Raw genomic sequence first — 26706 nt, 5'->3', positions numbered from 1 at the left:
AATGGGGGTGCATCTTAATATAGTCCTAATGTTCTTACAAGGAATACGGTGGCAGCAAAAGTCAGGCGATTCTGCCGGCCTTTGGCTGAGAAAAGGGGGTGATGGATGGTCCGACACTGCAGGGCGATGATCTGACTCCCATCCCATGCTGGTGTGGCAGGTTCGGCGGTGTTCGGAGGTGGGAGGGCTCCGCCGACGTTTTGTGACAGCCTGGAGCCCCCGCACTTCCATTGCTGCAATGCAGTGGCCTACGAGCATATGCGGATTGAGATCTTGGCGAAAAGATCTCGGTGCCGAGATCTCAATCTTTACATGCAATGCCTCTGGCAGCCTTTCGCAATTTAATCTTAATTTTTTTTTTATTATTTTTCTACTTGTCATACAAAATACAAAACTTGATCCTAAAAATGTCAACAATACAAAAAGATATTACAGAATATACAGCTCTGGCGAAAATTAAGAGACCACTGCAAAGTTTTCAGTTAGTCTGATTTTTCTCTTTATAGGTATATTTTTGAGTAAAATGTAAATTGTTCTTTTATTCTATAAACTACTGACAACATGTCTCCGAAGTTCCAAGCAATAAATTTTGTATTTTCAGAAAATGAGAAATGGTCAAAATAACAAAAAAAGCATTGTTTGCAGACCTCAAATAATGGAAAAAAAACAAGTTCATAATCATTTAAAAACAACAATACTAATGTGTTATCTCAGGAAGAGGTCAGAAATCAATATTTTGTGGAGTAACCATGATTTTTATTCACAGCTTTCATGCGTCTTGGCATGCTTTCCACCAGTCTTTCACACTGCTTTTGGGTGACCTTATGCCACTCCTGGTACAAAAATGTAAGCAGTTCTTTGTTTGACGGCTTGTGACTATCCATCTTCCTCTTGATTACATTCCAGAGGTTTTCAATGGGGTTCAGGTCTGGAGATTGGGCTGACCATGACAGAAATTTGATGTGGTGGTCCTTCATCCACACCTTGATTGACCTAACTGTTTGGCATGGTGCATTGTCGTGCTGGAACACATCAAATCCCTGTCATGGCCAGCCCAATCTCCAGACCTGAACCCCAATGAAAACCTCTGGAATATAATCAAGAGGAAGATGGATAATCACAAGCACCTTTTTCTACCACACTTTTTTCTTCCACTCAACTTTCCATTAATATGCTTGGATACAGCACTCTGTGAACAGCCAGCTTTTTTAGCAATGGCCTTTTGTGGCTTACCCTCCTTATGGAGTGTGTTAATGATGGCCTTCTGGACATCTGTCAAGTCAGCAGTTTTCCCCATGATTGTGGAACCTACTGAAACAGACTAATGGACCTTTTTAAAGGCTTAGGAAGCCTTTGCATTGCAGGTGTTTTTTGTTATTTATTCTAATTTACTGAGATAATGACTTTTGGGTTTTCATTGGATGTAAGCCATAATCATCAACATTAACAGAAATAAACACTTGAAATAAATCACTGTTTGTAATGACTTTATATGATATACAAGTTTCACTTTTTGTATTGAAGAACTGAAATAAATTCACTTTTTGATGATATTCTAATTGTGTGAGAAGCACCTGTATTTCTCACATTCTCGAAATGACTTGCCTTACTCTGTGAGATCTTTGATGCGCAATTAGATCTGAATTGTGGTTAAAGCACATTCCACATCCACTACATTAAAAAAAGGCTTCTTCCATCTGTGGCTCATTTGATGTTTATTAAGATCTGATTTTTGAGAATAAGATTTCTCACATTCAGAACATGAGTATGGCTTCTCCCCAGTGTGAGTTCTCTGATGTGCAATAAGATTTGATTTCTGGCTAAAACATTTCCCACATTCTGAACATGCATATGGTTTCTCCCCAGTGTGACTTCTCCGATGCGTGATCAAACTTGATTGCCGGTTAAAAAATTTACCACATTCAGAACATGAAAATGGCTTCTCACCTGTGTGACCTCTCTGATGTGCTTCAACATGTGATTTTTTGGAAAAACATTTCCCACATTCTGAGCATGAAAATGGCTTCTCCCCTGTGTGACGTCTCTGATGCATAACCAAAGCTGATTTCTGGTTAAAACATTTGCCACATTCTGAGCATGAAAATGGCTTTTCCCCTGTGTGAACTCTTTGATGTGCAGCTAAATTTGCCTTCCGTTTAAAAGACTTACCACATTGTGAACATAAAAATGGTTTCTCTCCTGTGTGAAGTCTGTAATGTCTAAAAAGTACTGATTTCTGGCTAAAACATTTAGCACAAAATGAACATGAAAAAGGCTTCTCCCCGGTGTGAATTCTGTGATGCTCAACAAGTTTTGATTTCCGATTAAAATATTTTCCACATTCTGAACATGAATATGGCCTCTCCGTTATGTGAATTCGCTGATGTGTAACAAGATCGGATTCATGGCTGAAATATTTTCCACATTCTGAATTTGAATATGGCAATGACTCAGAAGATAGGACAGGTTGAAAAGGATCAGATGATAGATCTTTGCTGTAAGCGGTTGAGTTTTCATACGGGATAATGGAGTGCTCTTCATAAGTATCATGTGTGAATCCATGATCACCTGATATAAAATCTGAAGATATTTGATGTCCTTCTGGGCTCCAAGAATAGTCATCTGCTAAAGATAAACCCAATTTTTAATTATATTGCTTTGAAATTATATTTTTTAAAACAATTTCTATATAAAAGCTTTCAATTTTCCTGTCACCGCCCCCTTTCGAGGAAATTGCTCAGTAAAGAATCAAAGTCACCTAGAGTTCAGCACAGTTTAGAAAAAAGTAGTAGAAAAGGGTAGTATGGTCATGAACAAATGCAACATGCAGCAATATCTTGCGTAAGCTATGGGTGCCTGCACCTTGCTCCTTGACAAATCACCAAATCACACATGCTTGCTGTACAAAAAAAAAATTGCATAATATAATTTACAAGAAACCCATGACAACAACCGCAAGATTCATTAAAACATCAAGTTTATTTGTAGATTAAAACATGAAAAAATAAAATGTTAAAAGGACATATTAGTGCTAAGTTCGACACGTTTCGAGCTATACTAGCTTTTAATCCTGTGATTAAGTTTAAAACACGTCAACCTTAGTGCTAATATGTACTTTTAACTTTTTAGTTTTTCATGTTTTAATCTATAAATAAACAATATTTTAATGAATCTTGCGATTGCTAGTTTTCCAACATTTTTCCATGGTTTACTTTCTCAGGAAACCAGTCTGACGCCTCTGTGCACTGCACCCTCATCCCAGGCATTGCTCTTCTCGGTGAGCTTCATTGTGTTTTTCAACCCATAACAGCACCAAAAGGGAGAGAGAGAGAGAAGGCCAAACCTTCTCACTAGACAAAAGGCCTTGAGCAAAATAAAAATATACCTCCGGTTTTTGCTGTCCAAATTTGTTATTATTACTATTACACATACAAATCCATACTTTGCAATATGTGATGAGAAAAAAAACAAAAAAAAAGCCACAACCAACTACAATTAAGAGGGAGGGAATAAGTAGTGGTGCTGTGATGGGTTTCTGTAAAATCAAAACACAAGTGTAATTAAGATGTTTTCTCATCATCCAAGAAATCACCTGAAAGAGGATTATGGAGAAACACACCCCAGTAAGGAAGGAATATGGCTTGGACAATCTTACACCTGAAGGAAAGATCCAAAGTATAACCTAGCCTTTTGGGTAGTGCTTAAGTAAAATATGAAAACTCTAGGGATCATCTAATAAGACAATAACTCTTTTGATCCAGAGCTCCTAATAGGAAATCTAAAAAGTTAAAAGAAAAACGCATTTTTTTTTTAGTTCTGAGGAGTGGATCTATATTTATAGACCTTCATTATCTTGATAGACCTATTTGATTCATTATCTTCTGTGATTGGGAATAAACAGAAGGAAAGCAGTCTAATTCTCAACAAAAGAAAACTTTGGATGCCATAAACCAAGAAATTCCAAGGGTGGTCCACCAAAAGACACTAGACACATTCATACATTCTTATAGATAAAGATAGAATTATTCCATTCTCTGTAATGGCATCAAACCGTAATGACTGCTTATATTACTCATGGAGTAACGTTTGTCCTTGTGGAGAGTGATATACCGGCTATGTCATGCCAAGGTAAGGAGGTTTATTCGCCGTGCAATGCTCCTCTTAAAAATTTTATACGCAAATTGCCTTTTTGGAGAGGAAGAGAACTTGAACTCTATAGCGCTATGGCTTTTATCCTGAGTCATATTGCAAGGCTCGTTAAAGGGTCGATAGTGACTTGTAGGATTGCTGCTTCCAACAGGTAGAGCTAGAAGAGGCAATTTGCATATAATACCCAGAGGGATTGTTTTATTTTCAATGGGGCAAAAGGGGGGTGATTTGAACTTGTGGTTTTTTATATTTATTTTTTTACTGACTTCAATAGTCTCCGTAGAACACATGATGCGATCATCTGATCGCTTGTGCTACACAGAGCAGTGCTTCAGCCAGCACTCATAGGAGATTCACAATGACAGGCACGGGGGTCTTCTGCCGACACCCGGCTGTCATGTAAACCATCGGCGCCCCACGGTCATGCGACAGGGGCACCAATGGGCAAGACTTGTGACGTGCTTCTGGCCGGCTGGGTGACCTCTTCAAAGCTATCACCAATTGTGAGCTGCTGCCTCACCACCACCAGAGCTGCCGCACCCCCGACCTTCTCTCTCTTCCCCATTATCCCATAGAATGTACGTCCGCAAGGACAGGGTCCTCTCCCCTCTGTACCGGTCTGTCATTGTAAATTTGTTTACTGTAAACGATATCTATAACTCTGTATGTAACCTCCTTCTCATGTACAGCCCCATGGAATTAATGGTGCTATATAAATAAATAATAAAATAATAATTGTAACTCTGCTTTCTGTTCCCTCAGTCTGCAAGTGGGGACACTTAAAGAAGAATTCTCCTTGATAAGACAAGATTTAAGGAAGGTAAATGAGAGAGTAGTGGAAGTGGAAAATAGTTAATCAGAGTGCCTATCTACTTGCAAAAACTGATGACCTGGAAAATCTTTCAAGGAGAAACAACATTAGGCTGGTGGGAGTACCGGAAAAGACAGTGTGGGAATTCCACTGAATACTTTGAGGCCTGGCTTCAGGAAGTGTTTCGGTCAGACACATTGTCCTAACTCTATGTAGCGGAACGAGCTCACAGAGTCCCAACTTGTCCTATGCAGCCGGGCTCATCCCAGAGCCATTCTAATAAAATTGCTACATTACAGAGACATAGTCGCTATTCTTCGTTCAGCCAGAAATAACCCGGATATTAAAATTGACGGCCAGAAGATATCCTTCTATCCAGATTAGTCGGCGGAAGTCCAAAAAAGAGACTCCAATTCATCGATGTCAAGAGGCGTCTAGGGGCAGCAGAAGTCCAATACCCAATGCTATACCCAGCTAATCTGCGGGTGGCAGCTTTGGGGTCAGTTCAGTTTTTGGACAATCCAAAAAATGCCATGGACTTGGTGAATAAGCTTTATCTACAAAAGGTTCCTTATGGTTTCATTTTTTTTTCCTGTTCGAGTTTGAATTTCTAATCTGCTGAAATGAGAACTGGTATTGTATTTGCACTTTGAACAGGAGGAGTCCAGAGGGTTTCCATTGCCAGCTGCTGGAGTGGCAATGAAAATGTGCAATCAACATGTACCGTTTACTGGAGGACAGGTTCCCCAGATTTTGTTCTCTACAGTGGGATACAAGTTCACATAGTATCACCGTATTTTTTGCTTTTCTTTTCGTGTTTTGGTTAAATGGGTTTTCTATGAGTGTCATTTGGTCATCATAGGCTTGTCAAGGTAAGGAGGCTTATTTGCCGTGCAATGCTCCTCTGGGAAATGTAATATGCAAATTGCCTCTTCAGAGAAAAAGAGCTCTATAGCGCCACCTGTTGGAAGTAGCGATCCTACAAGTCACAATCAACCCTTTAATGAGTCTTGCAATATCACTTAGGATAAAATGCCAAATAAGTATCTCAATTCGCAGACATGGTGTTTAAGTCCTCTTTTTCTCTGAAGAGGCAATTTGCATATTACATTTCCCAGAGGAGCACTGCATGGCGAATAAGCCTCCTTACCTTGACAAGCCAGCTGGTATGTCACTCTCCACAAGGAGAAACCTTACCCCTTAGACCCCAGTCCAGTGCCTCTCACCTAGCCAAATCAGTTCTCATGCTTCGCACTGACGAGGGCCAACAGCCCGAAACACCGTGTCTGCGAATTGAGATACTGATTTGGCTTTTATCCTAAGTCATATTGCACGACTCGTTAAAGGGTGGATTGTGACTTGTAGGATCGCTACTTCCAACAGGTGGCGCTAGAGAGTTCAAGTCCTCTTTTTCTCTGAAGATGCAATTTGCATATTTGGTCATCATGTCATTCAATGCTGTTTAATGTCATAACATGTGAAAGTATGTCTAAGTGTGCGATGCAGGTTAAACATATGGTGGGTCATTTATGGATCATTCTTCTAAACAATGACTAAGCATATATCTTTGATGAGCTGGAATGTGTGGGGATTGGGAGACCCTATTAAACATACAGCAATACTAAAATACATCAGGGAAACAGCGCCTTCCATCACGTGTCTGCATGAGATGCACATGAGTAGAGAAAATCTAATACTTGATAGACCCTGGCTGAGTTATTCTTTTCATTCAGTGGGATCTAGTCATGCAAGAGGAGTTTCTATTCTTATACATAAAGATACTCAGTTTAATCTTCTCCTCTGTAAGATAGACGGGGAAGGGAGATACATCTGCTTCAACTGTAGAATCTTTAGACTGGACTATATACTTGTCTCCGTGAATATACCTCTCCCATTGATGGTCACTTGATAGAACAGGCCATCAAGGATTATTTCGTATATAACTCTGGGTCATGGGATACTTTGTGGGATGCAATGAAGGCCTAACTTAGGGGAGCTCTTATTCAGGCAGTGAGCAGAGAAAAGTTAAAGGACAGACAGTTTGGGAAATTCCTCAAGTTGAGAGCTCAGGACAAGGAACAACTTTTTGCCTCAAGTGGAGAAAGAGCGCATCTTCTTGAGATGAAGGTTGCCCAAGATGCTTACAATTCACATGTATTAGAATTAGCTAAAGTTAAGAGATCATTTCAAAAACAATTTTACTTTGATGAAGGCAAAAAAGCGGGATATGTCCTAGCATTAATAGCAAACGCACAGAGGAGAAACATATATTGTGGCACTGAGGGATGAGGCTGGGGAGATGATGTATGAAACCCCACAAATATTAAAACAATTTAAAAGATTCTATGAATCCCTGTATACATCCAAGGATCCCCATTGAATTGTATAAAAAATATGGGGTATAATGTTACCTAAACTTTAAAATACATTTCCGGAAGCCATTAAATCACATTCATTGCCTAAGTCCATGCAAGAAGCCATTATATTAGCGATACCTAAACAACATAAGGATCCCCTACAACCAGATTCGTATAGGCCCATTTCCCTTCTCAATATGGATGTAGAGATAATAGCTAAGTTTCTGGCCAATAGACTTACCAGGGTTATTTATTCTATTGTTCATCAAGATCAGTCCGTGTTTATGCCAGGAAGGTTGGTGGCAACTAACATAAGACGTCTATGTTTGAATCTGCAGATGCCGGTTGAAAACTCAGGAGATAGAGTCATTTGCTCCTTAGACGCGGCCAAAGCTTTTGACAGCGTGGAGTGGGGATTCCTGTGGTCAGTTTTACAAGAATTTGGATTATGGGTGGAATTTATAAATTCGATAAAAATCTTATTTACCAAACTTACAGCCAGGATAAGGGTGAATGGTTCCTCATCAGAAGCACTGGTATTGGGGAGAGGTACTAGACAAGGTTGTCCCTTGTCACCTTTGCTTTTCGCATTGGTGGTTGAGCCCCTGGTGATTTTGCTACGGAAACATTCTGGGACAGAGGGGTTTAGAAGAGGGGGGTTGGAAGATAAAATTGCACTTTACGCGGACGACATTTTACTCTTTCTAGCTAATGCTAAGGCCGGGTTCACATTGCGTTAACAGCAGCCCGTTCAACACATACGTTAACGGGTTGCTGTTAACGCAAGTGCCGGTATGGCAGCGCACTAGCGCAGATAGAGCATCTGCTAGCTCTATCTGCGCTAGCAGTGACGGACCCGGAAATGCTGCAGCCCGCGTCTCGGGGTCCGTCACTCAATGATGGCACATTGCTAGCGCACGCCCATTGTGGGCGTGCGCTAGCGATGCATCCGTCATTGGATTCAATGGCGGCATTAACGGAATGCGTTACACCGCGTTATGCCGCGGTGTAACATAGTCCATCTAACGGACGGGTTTAACGCAATGTGAACCCAGCCTTAGTCTCTGCCGACGACAATGCGGGTGATCCAGTCTTTTGGAATCTACTCTGGGCTGGTGACTAACTGGTCTAAATTGGTGCTGATGCCACTAGATAAGAGGGGGGTCAGGTTGTCAATCCACGTAGCTCTGGACTGCAGCAGGCATCAATATTTAAATATTTGGGAGTGATGGTCTCACCTAGCCCGCTAGATTATGAAAAACTAAATTTAGCCCCAATCCTCACTAAGTTTACATGAAAAAGGAATGCATGGTCTAAACTTCCTTTATCAGTTGTGGGGAGAGCCAATTTAATTAAAATGATATTGATGCCTCAGGTGCTGTATCTTTTTCACAATTCACTGATATGGTTCCCCTTTAGGTTCTTTCAGGCTATTGAAGGATCTCTGCTTTGGAGGGGTGGAACAGCTCGTATTAAATTGGAAACTCTGCAGATGGACAAGTCAGACGAGGGGTTAGCATTTCCTAACCTGTGGGTCTATTTCTTGGCAGCCCAAGCTCAATATTTACCTGGGAGGATGCATGTAAAAATTTGTTAAAGGATCTCATGCAGTGGGGGTAAATAGCCGATCATTGTACGAAGTACTAGAGAGTAACAAATTCAAATCTTCTAAAAAAAAAACTTCCCACATTGTTAACGCATGAAATATGGCGGAAAATAAGAGATCTGCAACAAATAGAGAGTTGCACACAATTTACATCAATATGGTACACCCCATGGTTAGTTAACCTGAGACGTTTGGTGGGTTTTGGAAAGTGGAGGGAGATGGGGGTGGGCAGGGTATCCCAGCTGTTATTAGATAATGTAATCAAATCTTATGCACAATTACAGGAGGAGATTGATCTCAATCCAGAGGACTTTTATAAATTCCTCCAGCTACGTCATGCGTTCAGTGCGGACTTTACGGAGAGTGGTTTGAAAGTCTATGTACCAAATACTGCTATACAGTTAATTAGTAGATCAAATAGTTCATCTGGAATAATATCGCGGCTATATAGATCTTTATTAACATTCGTGCTAAGCAAACACCCAATAGAAGAAGGTCAGTGGATAGAGATACTGGTACCTCAACGCTTGCTTAGTGACGCGCATAGACTTTCTCAACTTTATCTAATACATAAGGTGTATAGAACACCGGAGATTATGCGTAAGATTGGGGCCAGAGCAGATGCATGCTGTCCTAGGTGTGGAGTAGAGCTGGCTACTCTACTTCATATGATGTGGTCATGTCCTAAAAAGGAGGGATACTGGAGGAAAGTACTAGGATTAATTAGAAGAGTGTTTAAGGTGGTGGAAACTACGCCCCGAGGCCTCATTCACACATCAGTATTTTTGCATCAGTTTGAAGCCAAAGCCAGGAGTGGAACTGACAGAGAAAAACTGTATTCGAAAGACTGACATCTGTTCTGTGTTTTGGAGACACTCCTGGTTTTGGCATACAAATACTGATCAAAAATACTGATATGTGAATGAGGCCTTAGTTTGTGTGCTGGAGCATGTGGAAGATCTACAGACAACTGAGCAGGGTAAAATAGCTATAGCATGAATGCTGTATTTAGAAAGGAAACTAATAGCGCAACACTGGTTGGATACTAAGAGCCCAACAAAAAAGGAATGTATCAACAAAATAAACTGGTGTATAAGTTTAGAAAAAGGTGTGTACAAAAAAAGAGGCAATATTAATACATTTGAACAGCTTTGGGCTGCCTGGATGGATGAACCAGGGCTCCCACCGAGGCAATTAGTGAGATATAGATTGGGCTTGATTTAATAAAGAGGATTACGAGAGATATGATTCATGTTTATCCCATGAGCAATAATAATGATTGCACATCTAGAAGCTCCAAAAGGAGATGTTTTCAGTGGTTACTGCTCACCTGGGTAGTCATATGTAGGAATCTCCACTTTACACCACTCATCACCCCTCACATATGTCTCTGTAGTATTAATATGGGTCAGATCTTCACCCTGAAACGCATATTGTAAAAGTCACAGACAGATGGAGGAGTCACACCTATGATCAGCTCTAATCCTGCCATCTCCACCGTTCTCATTACACAAGTATAAAACATATAATACTGGTGGATAAAACAAGACCGAGCACAAGACCTTCACAGCCGTCTACACATCTTAGGGGAGATCTCATGACACCTTCTCTCCATCTACCTGATGATCCTGAGGAATATTGGGATCTTCTTGTTTACAGTCCTGTGGAAAGAGAGGACGGGGACATCTCTCTGGTGTTGTCCTCTTACTGGATAGATCTGGAGGAAACACATACAGGGACTGAATTCATTCTTTACATACAGATAATTATATTCCGTGTGTATTTAGTCCTATCTATTACCTGGTGATGTGAGGGGCTGGGGAACGTCTATCATGACGTCCTTGTACAGATCTTTATGTCCTTCTAAATATTCCCACTCCTCCATGGAGAAATAGACAGCAACATCTTGACACTTAATAGGAACCTGACACATACAATGATACCGTCATCCCCCCGATCCCTTCATAGCATTACTGTATAATGTCCCAGCATTCCCAGCAGTGTCACCTCTCCAGTCAGCAGCTCAATCATCTTGTAGGTGAGTTCTAGGATCTTCTGGTCCTTGATGTCCTCATGTATCAGGGGGTGAGGTAGAGGCCCCGTGATTGGGCTCAGAGGTCTTCCCCATCCCTCAGACACAGGGTCCTGACAGCATTCACTAGAGGTCTTCTTCACTACTGTGTAATCCTGGATATGGAGAAACACATTAATAAATCTCACTACAGACATTTCCAGGGGCCTCACCTCTGCAGTTCTGTCCATCTGTTATTCCCATAAATAAGAATTATGCGATATCATCAGAATCTCTCACCTCTCCAGTAAGCCGGAAGAGGATCTCTAGGGTGAGGTGTAATATCCTCTCCGCCATCTTGTGCCTGTCTATATCCATCCTTGATGGGTCTATCAGGAAAACTCTCTAATATAGAAGATCTCCACGGACAGGATCCAATGTTGTAGGCAAAGAGCTGATAAGTAAAATTACTGAAGAAAATAAGTGAGATAAGATATCACTTGTGCAGAGAAAAAAAAGCTATATAACCATGAAATGTGCTATTTAAGTGCAAAAATAGAAAAAACAAACTCATCTCATTTTTATAGCACTGTAAAGAGCGGGTAGTAAAAAAAAAGGAGCTGAATTGCTATTTTGTGTGAAGAAAAATATTTCTTATTTGAACAATAAGTTATAAGATATTCCCAGGATACAACTCATCTCACACAAAAAAAAAAGTTCATAAGACTTTATAACAGATATGAAATAAATGAAATTAAGAAATGATTTGGCTTCAAGGCCTTTGTGCATATGGAGATACAGTGGGGAAAATAAGTATTTGATACGCTGCCCATTTTGCCAGTTTTCCCACCTACAAAGAATGGAGAGATCTGTAATTTTTATCGCAGGTACACTTCAACTGTGAGGGACAGAATCTAAAAATAAAAAAAACTGAAAATCACATTGTATGATTTTTACATAATTAAATTGCATTTTATTGCATGAAATAAGTATGTGATCACCTACCAACCAGCAAGAATTCTGGCTCTCACAGACCTGTTAGTTTTTCTTTAAGAAGCCCTCCTACTCTGCACTCATTAACAGTATTAATTACACCTGTTTGAACTCGTTACCTGTATAAAGGACACCTGTCCACACACTTAATCACACTCCAACCTCTCCACCATGGCCAAGACCAAAGCTGCCTAAGGACACCAGGCACAAAATTGTAGATCTGCACAAGGCTGGTGATGGACTACAGGACTAGGAATATGGCTATATACCTATGGCTCGCGAGCCAGATGTGGCTCTTTTTAGGGATGCACTTGGCTCGCAGACAAATGTTAAATAAAAAAAAAATAACGCTAAACATATAAAACATTCTCGTGGGGGCGTGGCCTGGAACTACATGGCGCCAGATGTATAGTAAATCAGCTCTAAGGAGAGAAGAAAATGGCTCACATAAACCCTCCCTGACTTTCAGAAACTGTTTTAAAAGACCACACACGAGTGACCGCTCATTCAACTGACACTGACATTGCTCCGTGGATACGACCGGAGCAGACCAGAAGTGGCAGTGACTGCCCTCATGAACGGGAGCAGAATCATTAAGCGCAGACCGGAGGCGAGCTCACCAGCAAGTATAGGGAGTTCTCGCGCTGTCACCTGGTGTTCTCCTCACCCCAGCCTAGCAGCAACTGAGCTCCGCTCGCTCAATCGCCGCTCTAGCTGTCAGGAGAGCGGGCGCCATATATCCCAGGTGACGGCTTCATGAGGTGCAGATCAGAAGGTCGTTGTGAAGTCAGGAAGTAAACTTCCCTCCTTTTAATCAAGTAGCCAGCTAGATAATTTCAGAAACCCTTTTATCGAAGAAGATGGCTAAAAGAAAAAAAGAAAAATTTTCAGCAGGAATGGACAGAGAAATTGGCCTTTGTGGAGAGAGCAGATTCTGCAGTATATCTAATATTGAAGAAACGGTCAAATATAAAGTGGCACTTAGACACACTTTCTCACATCTAAAGAACATTAAGACCAACCTACGATCACGTTTAACGGATGGAAGTCTCGACACCTGCATGAAGCTTAACCTCTCCACATAACAATCAGACTACAAAGCCATCAGCAAAACCATGCAGCGCCAGAAGTCGCATTAATAGTAAGAAGTACTTTATTCATCATTGGTTAGCAACAGCATAACAACGTTATTAGAAAGAATTCAGAGACTTATTGTACTTTAAAAGTGTTGGTCTTACATACAGCTCTGGCAAAAATTAAGAGACCACTGCAAAATTTTCAGTTGGTCTGATTTTTCTTTATATAGGTATATTTTTGAGTAAAATGTAAATTGTTCTTTTATTCTTTAAACTACTGACAACATGTCTCCGAAGTTGCAAGTAATACATTTTTTACTTATTTTCTGTAAAGTGAGAAATGGTCAAAATAACAAAAAAATGCATTGCTTGCAGACCTCAAATAATGCAAAAAAACAAGTTCATAATCATTTAGAAACAACAATACTAATGTTTTAACTCAGGAAGAGTTCAGAAATCAATATTTGGTGGAATAACCATGATTTTTAATCACAGCTTTCATGCGTCTTGTCATGCTTTCCACCAGGCTTTCACACTGCTTTTGGCTGACCTTATGCCACTCCTGGTACAAAAATTGAAGCAGTTCTTCTTTGTTTGATGGCTTGTGACTATCCATCTTCCTCTTGATTACATTCCAGAGGTTTTCAATGGGGTCCAGGTCTGGAGATTGGGCTGGCCATGACAGGGAGTTGATATGGTGGTCCTTAATCCACACCTTGATTGACCTAGCTGTGTGGCATGGCGCATTGTCCTGCTAGAAAAACCAGTCCTAAGGGTTGGTGAACATTGCCTGAGCAGAAGGAATCAACTCTTTTTCCAGGATAACCTTGTATGCAGCTTGATTCATACGTCCTTCGCAAAGAGCAACCTGCCCAATTTCAGCCTTGCTGAAGCATCCCCAGATCATCACCGCTCCTCCACCAAATTTCACAGTGGGTGCAAGACACTGTAGCTTGTACGCCTATCCAAGTTTCTGTCTAACCATTAGATGACGAGGTGTTGGGCAAAGCTGAAAATTAGACTCATCAGAGAAGATTACCTTACTTCAGTCATCTATGGTCCAATCCTTACGGTCTTGGCAAACTTCAGCCTTGCTCTCATTTACTTCTCATTGATGAAAGGCTTTTTTCTAGCTTTACATGACTTGAGTCCTGCCTCTAGGAGCCTGTTACAAACTGTTCTTGCAGTGCACTGCACCCCAGCTGCCATTTTCCATTCCTTTTTAGGTCACTTGATGTCATCCTGTGGTTGCTGAGTGACATTCAAATAAGATGACGGTCATCCAGGTCAGTAGAGATTTGTTTTCACTCTGACAATCTGTAATTTTGTTGTCCCCAATGTCTGCTGCTTGACCTTGTTGTAATGGACTGCCATCTTAGAAATTTTAAGGATGGAGGCACCATGACACTCACTGGGTCCCAGTGCTAGTACAACCCCTGGCAAAAATTATGGAATCACCGGCCTTGGAGGATGTTCATTCAGTTGTTTAATTTTGTAGAAAAAAAGCAGATCACAGACATGGCACAAAACTAAAGTCATTTCAATGGCAACTTTCTGGCTTTAAGAAACACTAAAAGAAATCAAGAACAAAAAATGTGGTAGTCAGTAATGGTTACTTTTTTTAACCAAAGCATAGAGGAAAAATTATGGAATCACTAAATTCTGAGGAAGAAATTATGGAATTATGAAAAACAAACAAACAAAAAAACACTCCAAAACCTCACTAGTATTTTGTTGCACCACCTCTGGATTTTATAACAGCTAGCAGTCTCTGAGGCATGGACTTAATGAGTGTCAAACAGTACTCTTCATCAATCTGGCTCCAATTTTCTCTGATTGCTGTTGCCAGATCAGCTTTGCAGGTTGGAGCCTTGTCACGGACCATTTTCTTCAACTTCCACCAAAGATTTTCAATTGGATTGAGATCCATACTATTTGCAGGCCATGACATTGACCTTATGTGTCTTTTTTCATGGAATGTTTGCACAGTTCTTTGGCAGGATGCATTATCATCTTGAAAAATGATTTCATCATCCCCAAACATCCTTTCAATTGATGGGATAAGAAAAGTGTCAAAAATATCAACATAAACCTGTGCATTTATTGAAGATGTAATGACAGCCATCTCCCCAGTGCCTTTACCTGACATGCAGCCCCATATCATCAATGACTGTGGAAATTTGCATGTTCTCTTCAGGCAGTCATCTTTATAAATCTCATTGGAACGGCACCAAACAAAAGTTCCAGCATCATCACCTTGCCCAATGCAGATTTGCGATTCATCACTGAATATTTCTTTCATCCAGTCATCCACAGTCCATGATTGCTTTTCCTTAGCCCATTGTAACCTTGTTTTTTTCTGTCTAGGTGTTAATGATGGCTTTCGTTTAGCTTTTCTGTATGTAAATCCCATTTCCTTTAGGCGGCTTCTTACAGTTCGGTCAGAGACGTTGACTCCAGTTCCCACCCATTCGTTCCTCAATTGTTTTGTTGTGCATTTCCTGTTTTGGAGACATATTGTTTTAAGTTTCTTGTCTTGACGCTTTGATGTCTTCCTTGGTCTACCAGTATGTTTGCCTTTAACAACCTTCCCATGTTGTTTGTAATTGGTCCAGATTTTAGACACAGCTGACTGAACAACCAACATTGCGTGATGATTTACCCTCTTTTAAGAGTTTGATAATCCTTTCCTTTGTTTCAATTGACATCTCTCATGTTGGAGCCATGATTCATGTCAGTCCACTTGGTGCAACAGCTCTCCAAGGTGTGATCACTCCTTTTTAGGTGCAGACTAACAAGCAGATCTAATTTGACGCAGGTGTTATTTTTGGGAATGAAAATTTACAGGGTGAATCCATAATTTTTTCCTCAGAATTGAGTGATTTCATAATTTTTCCCCTATGCATTGGTAAAAAAGTAACCATTACTGACTACCACATTTTTTGTTCTTGATTTCTTTTAGTGTTTCTTAAAGCCAGAAAGTTGCCATTTGAAATTACTTTAGTTTTGTGCCATGTCTGTGATCTGCTTTTTTTTCTACAAAAATTAAACAACTGAATGAACATCCTCCAAGGCCGGTGATTCCATAATTTTTGCCAGGGGTTGTAAAGAGAGAATTGAGCCCTTCTTTTCCTCACTGAAGACTTTTCTTTTCAACTCCTTTGGCAAGTTTAAGGCTATGTGCACACGATCAGGATTTCTTGCAGAAATTTCCTGAGCAAAACTGGACATTTTCTGCAAGAAATCTGCATGCGTTTTTTTTGTGTTTTTTGTGCATTTTTTTCCAGAGCTTCCCAATGTATTAAATAGCAGGAAAAACGTGAAAAATCCGCAAAATTAATGAACATGATGCATTTTTTACTGCGATGCATTTTTTTGCGGAAAAAAATGCATCATGTGCACAAAAATTGCGGAATGCATTCTAAATGATGGGATGCATAATGTATGCCTTTTTTTTTTTTTTTTTAGCGAAAAAAAACGCAACTTGTGCACACAGTCTTAAGGTTATTTTTTCATTCCTATTACTTTTGAGATACTACTAGTCACTTGTTTTGCCATCCAGCTTGTCCTATTGCAAGAGGACTGTGAACACCACAGCAGTGTTTTTTTTATACTTTCCTTCATTACATAAGATTTGTTTCAGGTGATCACCTAATCAAAAGCACATTAAGTAGAATGAGGTGTACTCTGGTTGGAATTCAACTGACACTGGAATGGAATGGTTTGTCAGACATGCAGAGAAGCTGATTTTTATAAAACTGTGCAGTGGTCTCTTAATTTTTGACAGAGCTGTAAAAAGCACACATTTACTATTATTTAGTTGTAAGCATATTGTATGGCTCTCACGGAATCACGTTTTAAAATACCCTATTTTTGTACTATAAGATGCACTTTTTTCCCCAAAACTTTTTGGGGAAAATGGGGGTGTGTCTTATAGTCAGAATATACTTACAAGTAGTGTGGTGGCAGGAAAAGTCAGGCGAATCTGCGGCGGTACAGGTCCGACACTGCAGGGCGATGATCACACTCCCTTTCCAGACTGGTGCGGCAGTGCTCTGTGGTGCGGGGGGAGTTCGCCAGCATTTTTTGAAAGCCCAGAGGCCCCCGCACATCCATTGTTGCAATGTGGTAGCCCCCGGGAAAATGTCTGTGGATGTGCAGGGGCCTCCTGGCTTTCACAAAATGCCGGCAGACCCCCCCGCACCACAGAACACCACCGAACCAACCTGGAATGGGATTTCCTAAAGGCCACTGCATCACAGCAATGGATGTGCGGGGGCCTCCGGGAAATCACAAAATGCTGACACAGCCCCCGCACCACAGAGCACTGCCGAACCTGCCGCACCAGTCTGGGATGGGAGTCATATCACTGAACCACCGAAAACCCCTTGTGACCATGCTCCACCAGCACTGCCGATATCCCCCTGGTAAGCTGAATTTGGACTGTAAGACGGATCCCCATTTGACACATTAATTTTTTTCCCCTATTTTCTCTTTCTGAAAATTTGGGGTGCATCTTATGGTCTGGTGCATCTTATAGTTCGAAAAATACAGTATGTGACATTCATGGCTCTCAGCCAACAAGGTTCCCGACCCCTAGACTCGGAGCTTGGTGAGAAGGCAACAACTCTTGGCACAATTATTAGAAAATGGAAGAAACACAAGATGTCAACCTTCCTCTGTCTGGGGCTACATGCATGATCTTGCCTTGTGGGCTAAGGATGATTCTGAAAGAGGGCAGGAATCAGCTCAGAACTACACAGGATGACCTGGTCAATGACATGAAGAGAGCTGGGACCACAGTTAATAACACTACGCCATCATGGATTAAATTCCTGCAGGGCATGCAAGGTCCCCCTGCTCATGCCAACACATGTCCAGGCCTGTTTGAAGTTCACCAATGACCATCTGGATGATCTAGAGGAGGCATGAGAGAAGGTCATGTGGTCAGATGAGACCAAAATAGAACTTTTTGGAATCAACTCCACTTGCCGTGTTTGGAGAAAGAAGGATGAGTACAACCCCAAGAACACCATCCCAACCATGAAGCATGGTGGGGGGAAAACATACTTTGGCTGTCATTTTCCGCAAAGGGGACAGGACAACTGCACCACATCGAAGGGAGGATGGATGGGGTCATCTATCGTGAGATTTTGGCCAACAACCTCTTTCCCTCTGTAAGAGCATTGAAGATGGTTTGTGACTGGGTCTTCCAGCATGACAATGACCCAAAACACACAGCCAGGGCAACTAAGGAGTGGCTCCGTAAGAAGCATTTCACGGTCCTGGAGTGGCCTAACCAATCTCCAGACCTGAACTCCATAAAAAATCTTTGGAGGGAGCTGAAAGTCATTGTTGTCCAGTGACAGCCCTGAAAGCTGAAAGATCTGGAGATCTGTATGAAGAAGTGAGCCAAAATCCCTGCTGCACTGTGTACAAACTTCGTCAAGAACTATAAGAAACGTCTGACCTCTGTATTTGCAAACAAAGGTTTCTGTACCAAATATTAAAGTTCTGTTTTTCTATCAATAAATCAAATACTTATTGTCCCCATTTCAACTGTATATCATTATACTTGTCTGCAGACTCCCTTACAGGTTTCATGGACTATAAGAAATGTGACAAAACCTGGGTAACGCAACTTGGGGTGATATTCGGTGAGAGGCAACTGAATGACAAAGAAACCTGATATAAAAGACTTGAAACTGAAAATCAGGGAACTCCTTAGGAGAAGGATTAAAACCTGGTGGAATAAGGCCGCCTTAGAAAACTACTTACCAAAGGACATTATACCTAGGGGGCTACGCATCCAACTGCTTCCTACATTAGATGTGACTGTGAAGCACAGATGTGCTACCATTTGAGACCAAAAATAGATTTTTAAAATATATATTTTTTTAAATTAAAATATAAAAATTTGTATCATCCATCTTTTTCACCATTATAAATATAGAAAAAAAATACATGTTACAAAGAGATCTGATTTATCAAAATATAAATTTAATTAACCCATACCCGCTAGGTGGCCCCGTTGCGGCATGCATCCAAACCCCCTGCAAAACAGGATTCGGACACATGAGGCGATGGAGCCATAGACTGTAACGGTTCCGGCAGAGCGAACGTTCATCATTTTTGAAGTGTGCGCCTACTGCAGGCTGACACCCAGGTACAGTCCCCTGCATGTTTGTGTCCCCCTGCAGTAGGCGCACACTTCAAAAATGATGAACGTTCGCTCTGCCGGAACCGTTACAGTCTACGGCTCCATCGCCTCATGTGTCCGAATCCTGTTTTGCAGGGGGATGGGAAGTGTGCTGTGACGGGAAAGCGCTAGTGATGAGCAAACATGCTAGGAAAAGGCGATATCCCATGCTCATGTGCTAACAGAGCGTTTTCAGAGAGCTCGAAAAATATGTTCAGGTCCCCGAGGCTGCATGACTATCTGCTGTTCAACAGGCACAACACATGTAGGGATTTCCTGTTTGTTAGTAAAATAGCCCAGACTTGAAGGGGTTAATTATAATGATGACCCCCCCCCCTCAAAGTAACAGAGCTCCAGCACCTACCTCCACCTGCAGAGCCGCACACCACATATATGGCTGTTCTGTGCGCACAGGACCTGTGATGAGGTCACAGGAGGGGAGGAGTCAGGGGTCACATGATCTTGGACCTCAGTGTATGCAGGACTCTGCTGTGCTGGTTGTCATGGTGCTGGATGAGGGGAAGTTTATGTGTGGGGTCAGGAGGGGTTTACAGGGTGGATGTAGCAGAGCCGTGTGTGTACGAGGTGTACGGAGCGGAGCCGTGTGTGTACGAGGTGTACGGAGCAGAGCCGTGTGTGTACGAGGTGTGCGGAGCGGAGCCGTGTGTGTACGAGGTGTACGGAGCAGAGCCGTGTGTGTACGAGGTGTACGGAGCGGAGCCGTGTGTGTACGAGGTGTACGGAGTGGAGCCACATGTGTACGAGGTGTACGGAGCGGAGCCGTGTGTGTACGGGGTGTACGGAGCAGAGCCGCATGTGTACGAGGTGTACGGAGCAGAGCCGCATGTGTACGAGGTGTACGGAGCGGAGCAAAGTGTGTGTGAGGTGTACGGAGCGGAGCCGTGTATGTACGAGGTGTACAGAGCGGAGCCGTGCGTGTGCGAGTTGTGCAGACTGGCATATCACCATATCCATTATATTTATAAATGTATGAGAATACTATAGACTATATAGACTGCAGAACATTATACTCTATATCAGGGGTGCACAGTCTTTTTAGGCCCACAGGCCACAATGGGCTTTGAGCAGCCTAGATTCCAGAAGGAGCCGTGGATCATCTCGTTATCTCCTAGACCCTTATCACCTTCATTCTTGAACTTACGGTATTTCTGCTCTCTGTTGATTATTTCTGATAGTAGAGGTGAGCGAACATGTTTGGAAAACGTTCTCCAATCTCAAGTTCGGCAGGAACGTAGAACATTCGGATTCGTGTTCGCTTTCACAAGCATTATTACTCAACATCGGTCACAGTTCGGTTAATCATCGCATTTCCATTAATGCTTTTGTATTACTTTGGTTACGTTGGCGGACATCTTGTTTTCCTGGCACCATTTCCTCAGTGTCACAGTGCAGAGAGGTCGCTCCTGCGCTAGTGCTGAAAGTGAACTTATCAGTGAAATAGGTAGGAATCTGTCTTGTGTGAAATCAAAATTCTAGCATCAAAGTACATTATGCAAAAACTGTGTGGCAGTCTCCGAAAACACCATATGCTACTCCAAATCGTTTGTGCTAAAACTGTGTTTCAGTGGCAAATCAGGCGGCCAGATTTCCACTTTAAAATCATTGGGCGTTAGGCTGCCGTCACACTAGCAGTATTTGGTCAGTATTTTTCATCAGTATTTGTAGGCCAAAACCAGGAGTGGAACAAATAGAGGAAAAGTATAATAGAAACATATGCACCACTTCTGCATTTATCGCCCACTCCTGGTTTTGGCTTACAAATACTGATATAAAATACTGACCAAATACTGCTAGTGTGACGGCAGCGTAACAGTATTGTTCAGGCACATGATGTAAGAAAACAGTGATTGTTAATTATTGACAGGTGACTGACAGCTGTGGGCCTAAGGTTGTGAAACAGCAGAGTACACGTGGGAAAGGCTACTCACAACATGAGTGGGGAAAAAGTGAGGTCGTGGTGGAAGGGGGAATAGGCTTGATGTTCGACATGTCCGTGGGTTAGATGTGAATGAAAGCTCAACTGAACAAACTGTCTCGTCCTATCCTAAGACCACTGACAACATCTGTTACTTGCCGGCATACTCAACTCCCTTTGATAGCCATACAGCGGTACACCTTGTAGATGAGGCTCAGAACGAGCTTGTGCTCCAGTGGATGGCAAGAGCTGCATAAAGTGGCCTCTCCTTCTCTTCCTCCACCTTAACATCACACACAGCACGATCCTCAGAGGTGGCACCCCAATCTCCCTCGTTTCCACATCAAAAATTTTCAAACACCTAACTGACTGTGGGGAACCTAAGATGGACCATTCTGAAGAGCTGTTCACACATTGTATTCCATGGGCATCAGAGGTCTGCTCCAAAGAATCTCAGAATCCAGACAAGGAAAGCATCTGCACTGATGCCGAAAATTGCTGTCTTTGTGTCACCTATTACAACACATCTTTCTCAATCCATCATAATATCTCTGCCTGCATCTCGCTCACAGTCTAGCAGTTTGTCCTGTTCTCCATACTCCGCCCTCTCTCAGCAAAGCAGCCAGCTCTTGGTACCGCAGTTGTTGTAACGTAAAAGAATGTTTCCTCCTACACATAGTAAAGCTAAGAGCTTGAACTCCACCATCTCCAATCTGTTGGCTACAGAAATGCTGCCTTTCTGCCTGGTGGATACCGACAGTTTCCCTGAACAAATCTGTCTGCCAGGGTGCATTTCACCACTGACACTTGGACGAGCAAACAGGAGCTGTTACATAAGTCTTTGACTCCCCAAGGCTTGAAGGACAAACCTCTGTATCTAACAGTTTTTCCACTGCTTCTGCCTCCTCCACTTCCTCTAGGGCCTCCACCTGTGACCTCAACCGTTCCCTTAATCAGACATGTGTTCCAACAGTGATAGAATCTCCTGCACCACCGTACTGCGCAGCCATGGCTCAGCAGTGTTTAAATTAACATGCCTTGGAGATCAAAGTGACACAGCTCAAGAGTTGTGGACAGGTATCCAGCTGAGTTAGAGCAATGGCTGTCTCCACTAAATCTGGAGCAAGGGAAGGCCATGTGTGATAACGGTGCCAACCTGGTGGCAGCCGTATGCCATGTGGCAACCTCACACACGAGCATTGCATGACTCACGTCCTAATCCTGGTGATACAGCAATTTCTATGCCACTATCCCGGCCTGGATGTGCAGCTGCAGAAAGCACGGTCGCTGTGTGCTCACTTCCAACGATCACATCCCGCAGATCCATCAACTTGCATAGCTACAGAGGTCTTTCTTTGGGCCTACCGGTTAACCGTTTGATAGCGATGTTCCGACAGTGAAATAGCACTCTGCACAAGTTGCAGCGATTATGGCAGTAGCAACGAGCCTGGTACAGTATGTCTTTTTGCATAGCCTAGGCCAACACAGTCCGGACGTGGTGCAAATCATGCTTGCGGAGTGGGCACAAGTGAAAGACCACCCTTCTGCACAGTTTTGAAATGGCTACAAAGATGGTTATCGCTGATAATGCCATCATCAGCATCACTATTCCGGTCACCTACAAGCTGAAGCACACTTTGAATAGTCTGTGTGAAGAGGTGACGGTCCTAGAGGAAGAGTTGGAAGCAGAGGAGGATGTGGAAGGGATAACAATATGTTACATTTCCAGACAGTCTTCACTCAGGCAGGTGGCTTACTGCCATCAAGAAGGGCTCATGGTACCAGACAAACTGTTAGTGAAGATGCAGGAGCCAAGGAATAAATTTAGGAGGATGAGGTGATGGACACGCAATAGTCAGGCGATGAAGAGGATAAAAATACACTCTCTGTTGTCCTTGGTTGGCGGGAGGGGACGGAGGATGCAACTTTGAGTATTACCCTACCACTAACACACCATAGACTTGGACCTCCTGGAAGCGCCCAGCACGAGTACCTTCTTGCTGCACTATCTTCAACACTATGCCCGTATTCTTACAGTTAGAAATAGTTCTGACTACTGGGTTGCCACTCTGTTAGATCCACGGTACAAGAGTAAATTTAGCCAGATACTTCCCCCCTGGAAAGGGATGTGTGCATGCAGGAGTATCGAAATACACTTGTAGACAATCTTAAGAGTGGTATTCCCCAAGACAGCAGTGAGGCACATAGTGTGCAGCCCAGTTGTAGACATCCAACCCCGGGAATGTCAAGACGTCATCGCAGAAACATTAGCAGCAGCAGCAGTGTAAGTGGCATAAGCAATTTCTGTGAGTTAACACATTTTTTAGACCAGCCTGTGCACCAGCAGAACAGAGTACAAGTCTGACACGTTGTGAACAATCAAAAGAAGTGCTGCCTTATTTGTTTGATTGTATTTGAGTTGGTTACTAGGTAAGCACCTGTTCAGACCTTATTCATGTTTGAATGTGACAGTCAGTTTTTTTGATATTTGTATTAGCCTTCTGACTGACTGAGCACTCCGCCCCTTTGCCTCAGCCATTTGTAATTGCAGCAGGATCCTACCCCTCCATTTAAATATAGCTTTCAGTCTAAAGATGATTCATATTAGGTTCCCAGAGAGATGCAGACTAAGCGCGGATTGGCATTAGGTCCTAGCAATGAGAAACGTGTTATCGCGGCTGCCAGGTACACACAAATTGTCCAATCTATGCGCTAAGCTTTCTCAATTTTTCATATTTCTAGTGCAGTAATGCAGTTAAATTTTTATTTCATGTTTGCATGTTATAGCTCTACAGAATGCTGCCTTAGTTGCTTGATTGTATTTGAGTTAGTTACTCTAGGTAAGCACCTGTTCAGACCTTATTCATGTTTGGATGTGATGGTCAGATTTTTTTATATTTGACACGTTATTGTCTTCAAAAATGGAAGAGTGACCCTAGCTCACCTGTCATGTCTTGGAGGTTTTGTCATGCTTGGCAACCAGCGTTCCCAAAGAATGTGCCTTCAGCTCTGCTGGTGGTGTCCTGATGGATAAGCGCATCCAGCTGTCCCCTCAAAGTGTAGACTACCTAACTTTCATCAGAAGGAACAAGTCATGGATCTCCGATGACTTTTGCACCACAGATACAGATTGGACAGACTAGGCGATGGTGTCGTTTTTACTGTCATGTATTTATCCCACATTATTGCAGTCTGTGCCATCTTTGTGGTGTCTTCTGTGCCTGGTGTTGCTACAGTTTTTTGAAATGTGGAGACTCCAAGTTGGGTCTCCATCTGGTGGGTTGCCTGTAATAGAAACTGTGTTAGAGGTCTATTATACTGTTTCTCCTCTGTAGAAATCGATGCCACTTTTGTGCTGTGTGACAATTTTTTTTAAAATGTGGAGACTCCAAGTTGGGTCTTCACCTGGTGGGTTGCCCGTGTAAGTAGGCCTCCAAGGCAGGCAGGCCTGAGTCAATTGATCAGTCATTTGTTACTATTCTTACATTTTTCTATCAATAGTAGTCAATGACACTGATGTTTGTGCAGACTGTGGCTGGATTAAAAAAATAAATAAATTGGAGGTGTTGCATGAGGTGTGAGGTCTCCAAGCTAAGAAGGCTTACACTGGTCCCTTAACCACCAGGTCGTCATTGAAACTTCAACTCCAAACTGTAAATGCTGAACCAGGCCCTGATCCTGATACCTCATGCATGGCTGACTGCTGCTGTGCCATTTGCAAATTTCCACTGTGGGTCAGTTGATGTCACTTTGTTAGGTTTTGCCTCTCATTGATTCTAAAGGGGTTCAACGAACTGTTCAGCGAACGGGTGGTGTGTACGGCGAATCCGAACCGAACCTTGAAAGGTTCGATCATTTCTACGAGCAGTGAAGTCTAATTAACCAAGTACTGAGAAACTGTACACTACGCTGATGATCTACTCTGTACTATTGCTCTGCTTTACTATTTGGCGAATGGTAGATATGTATCTACGTTTTCTGCCATCTGGTGCAAGAATTCAGTTTGGCACCCCCTACACAAACCTCCAAGCACATATGCGATTTGCACACTTAGCCACGTGCGAGCTGCTCTAATTCTCCCAATGTTCAGAGAAAAACTGAGAGAAGCAGGAAGAAATGTGACATGTGTGACATGCATGTATGAAAATTGCATATGAGTGAAGTGTCCAAGTGATGACTGTGGAGCTGAATCCTGACAGTGTATAATACATGCTGTTAGGATTGGCTACAAGGCTTCATTTTATAATTAAAGGGCTTGTCCAGGTTTGAGATTTAAGTCTATGTGACTGCAAGCTTCTGAATTCTTACAGCACATGTAATGCACCCTTTTAGGATTCTCCCTTGCCAGTGCAAGCGTGGACAGTCATGTCAGCAGAAGTATGCAATTTGTATACTTCTGGCCACATTCCCAATTTTACGTGCCCAGCCTCGCCCAGTTCATTGAGTGAAGCCACACATGTCTAGTCAGCATGTGGTCACATGTATATAAATCACCTGCAAGAGAGAATCCTGACAGCGTGTAATGCGTGCTGTGAGAATGCAGAAGTCTGCAGTCACATAGAATGACAACAGACTTATCACAAACTTGGACAACGCCTTTAATGCTCATAACATAAACTAAAATATGAAAATTAGTCAGTAACACAAATAAAATTTACATCCACGTACCTTTTAGATTATTGTGTCTCTGTAGTCGTTCTCTTCTTCATCTTGTCTAGACTTCATGATGACTTTCTCAACCAAAGTTGTCTCTGCAGACTTCCATCTTTTCCAGTCTTGTGCAGCACATCCCGCCCTTAACCCCTTACCGACATTGGGCAATTTTTTTTTTTTAACAAAAGTTTGGAATTTTTTTTCACCACTTAAATAAAAAAGAATCTAGACATGTTTGGTGTATATGAACTCCTAATGACCTGGAGAATCATAATGGCAGGTTAGTTTTAGCATTTAGTGAACCTAGTAAAAAAAAAGCCAAACAAAAAACAAGTGTGGGATTGCACTTTTTTTTGCAATTTCACCGCACTTGGATTTTTTTCGTGTTTTCTAGTACACATGGTAAAACCAATGGTCCCACTTTTGGTACACGCTGTCCACACTATCCTCTTTCCATAGTTTCCTTTACACTGTCCTCTCACACTGTGTCCCCCCTAGATGGCCCAGTCTCTATACTATGCATCCTCATCACACTCCTCCTTGGCATACTGTCCACTTCTGGCTTACACCGTCCCCCACAATACTAAAGTCTCTATTCTGTGCCCACTCACACTTTTCTCCTCTCATACTGATAACTCACACATTTCCCCTTCCATTCTCATGTATGTCACCCCTGCGAACCATACTGTCTCCTCACATATTTACCCCTTGTTCTTCATACATCCTATCACCATCACACACAGAATAAGTCCCCCTCAACACTGATTAAATCCACCCCCTACAAAGAATAGATCCCCCTTCCACACTGAATAATCCCCCCCACGAAAGTAATAAATCCCCAGCCCTCCACACAGAGTAGATCCCCCTCCACACTGAATAATCCCCTCTTCACAGTAAACAAATCCCCCCCACACG

General features: G+C 42.3%; 1 protein-coding gene across 1 annotated transcript in view; it reads right to left on the bottom strand.

Annotated features, from left to right (window-relative positions):
* Positions 1–383: 383 nt before the first annotated feature.
* Positions 384–26706, bottom strand: part of LOC143766302 (uncharacterized) — a 41521-nt gene continuing 15198 nt past the window's right edge. Inside the window, exon 7 of the mRNA XM_077253871.1 lies at positions 384–2385. Within this exon, the coding sequence (XP_077109986.1) occupies positions 1634–2385 (752 nt within the window). The 3' untranslated portion in view covers positions 384–1633. The remainder of the gene's footprint in view (positions 2386–26706) is intronic.

The sequence above is a fragment of the Ranitomeya variabilis genome, chromosome 4, assembly GCF_051348905.1.
Source record: "Ranitomeya variabilis isolate aRanVar5 chromosome 4, aRanVar5.hap1, whole genome shotgun sequence".
Taxonomy (NCBI): Eukaryota; Metazoa; Chordata; class Amphibia; order Anura; family Dendrobatidae; genus Ranitomeya; species Ranitomeya variabilis.
Note: the sequence above shows the minus strand (reverse complement) of the source record. Positions and strands in the feature narration are given on the sequence as shown.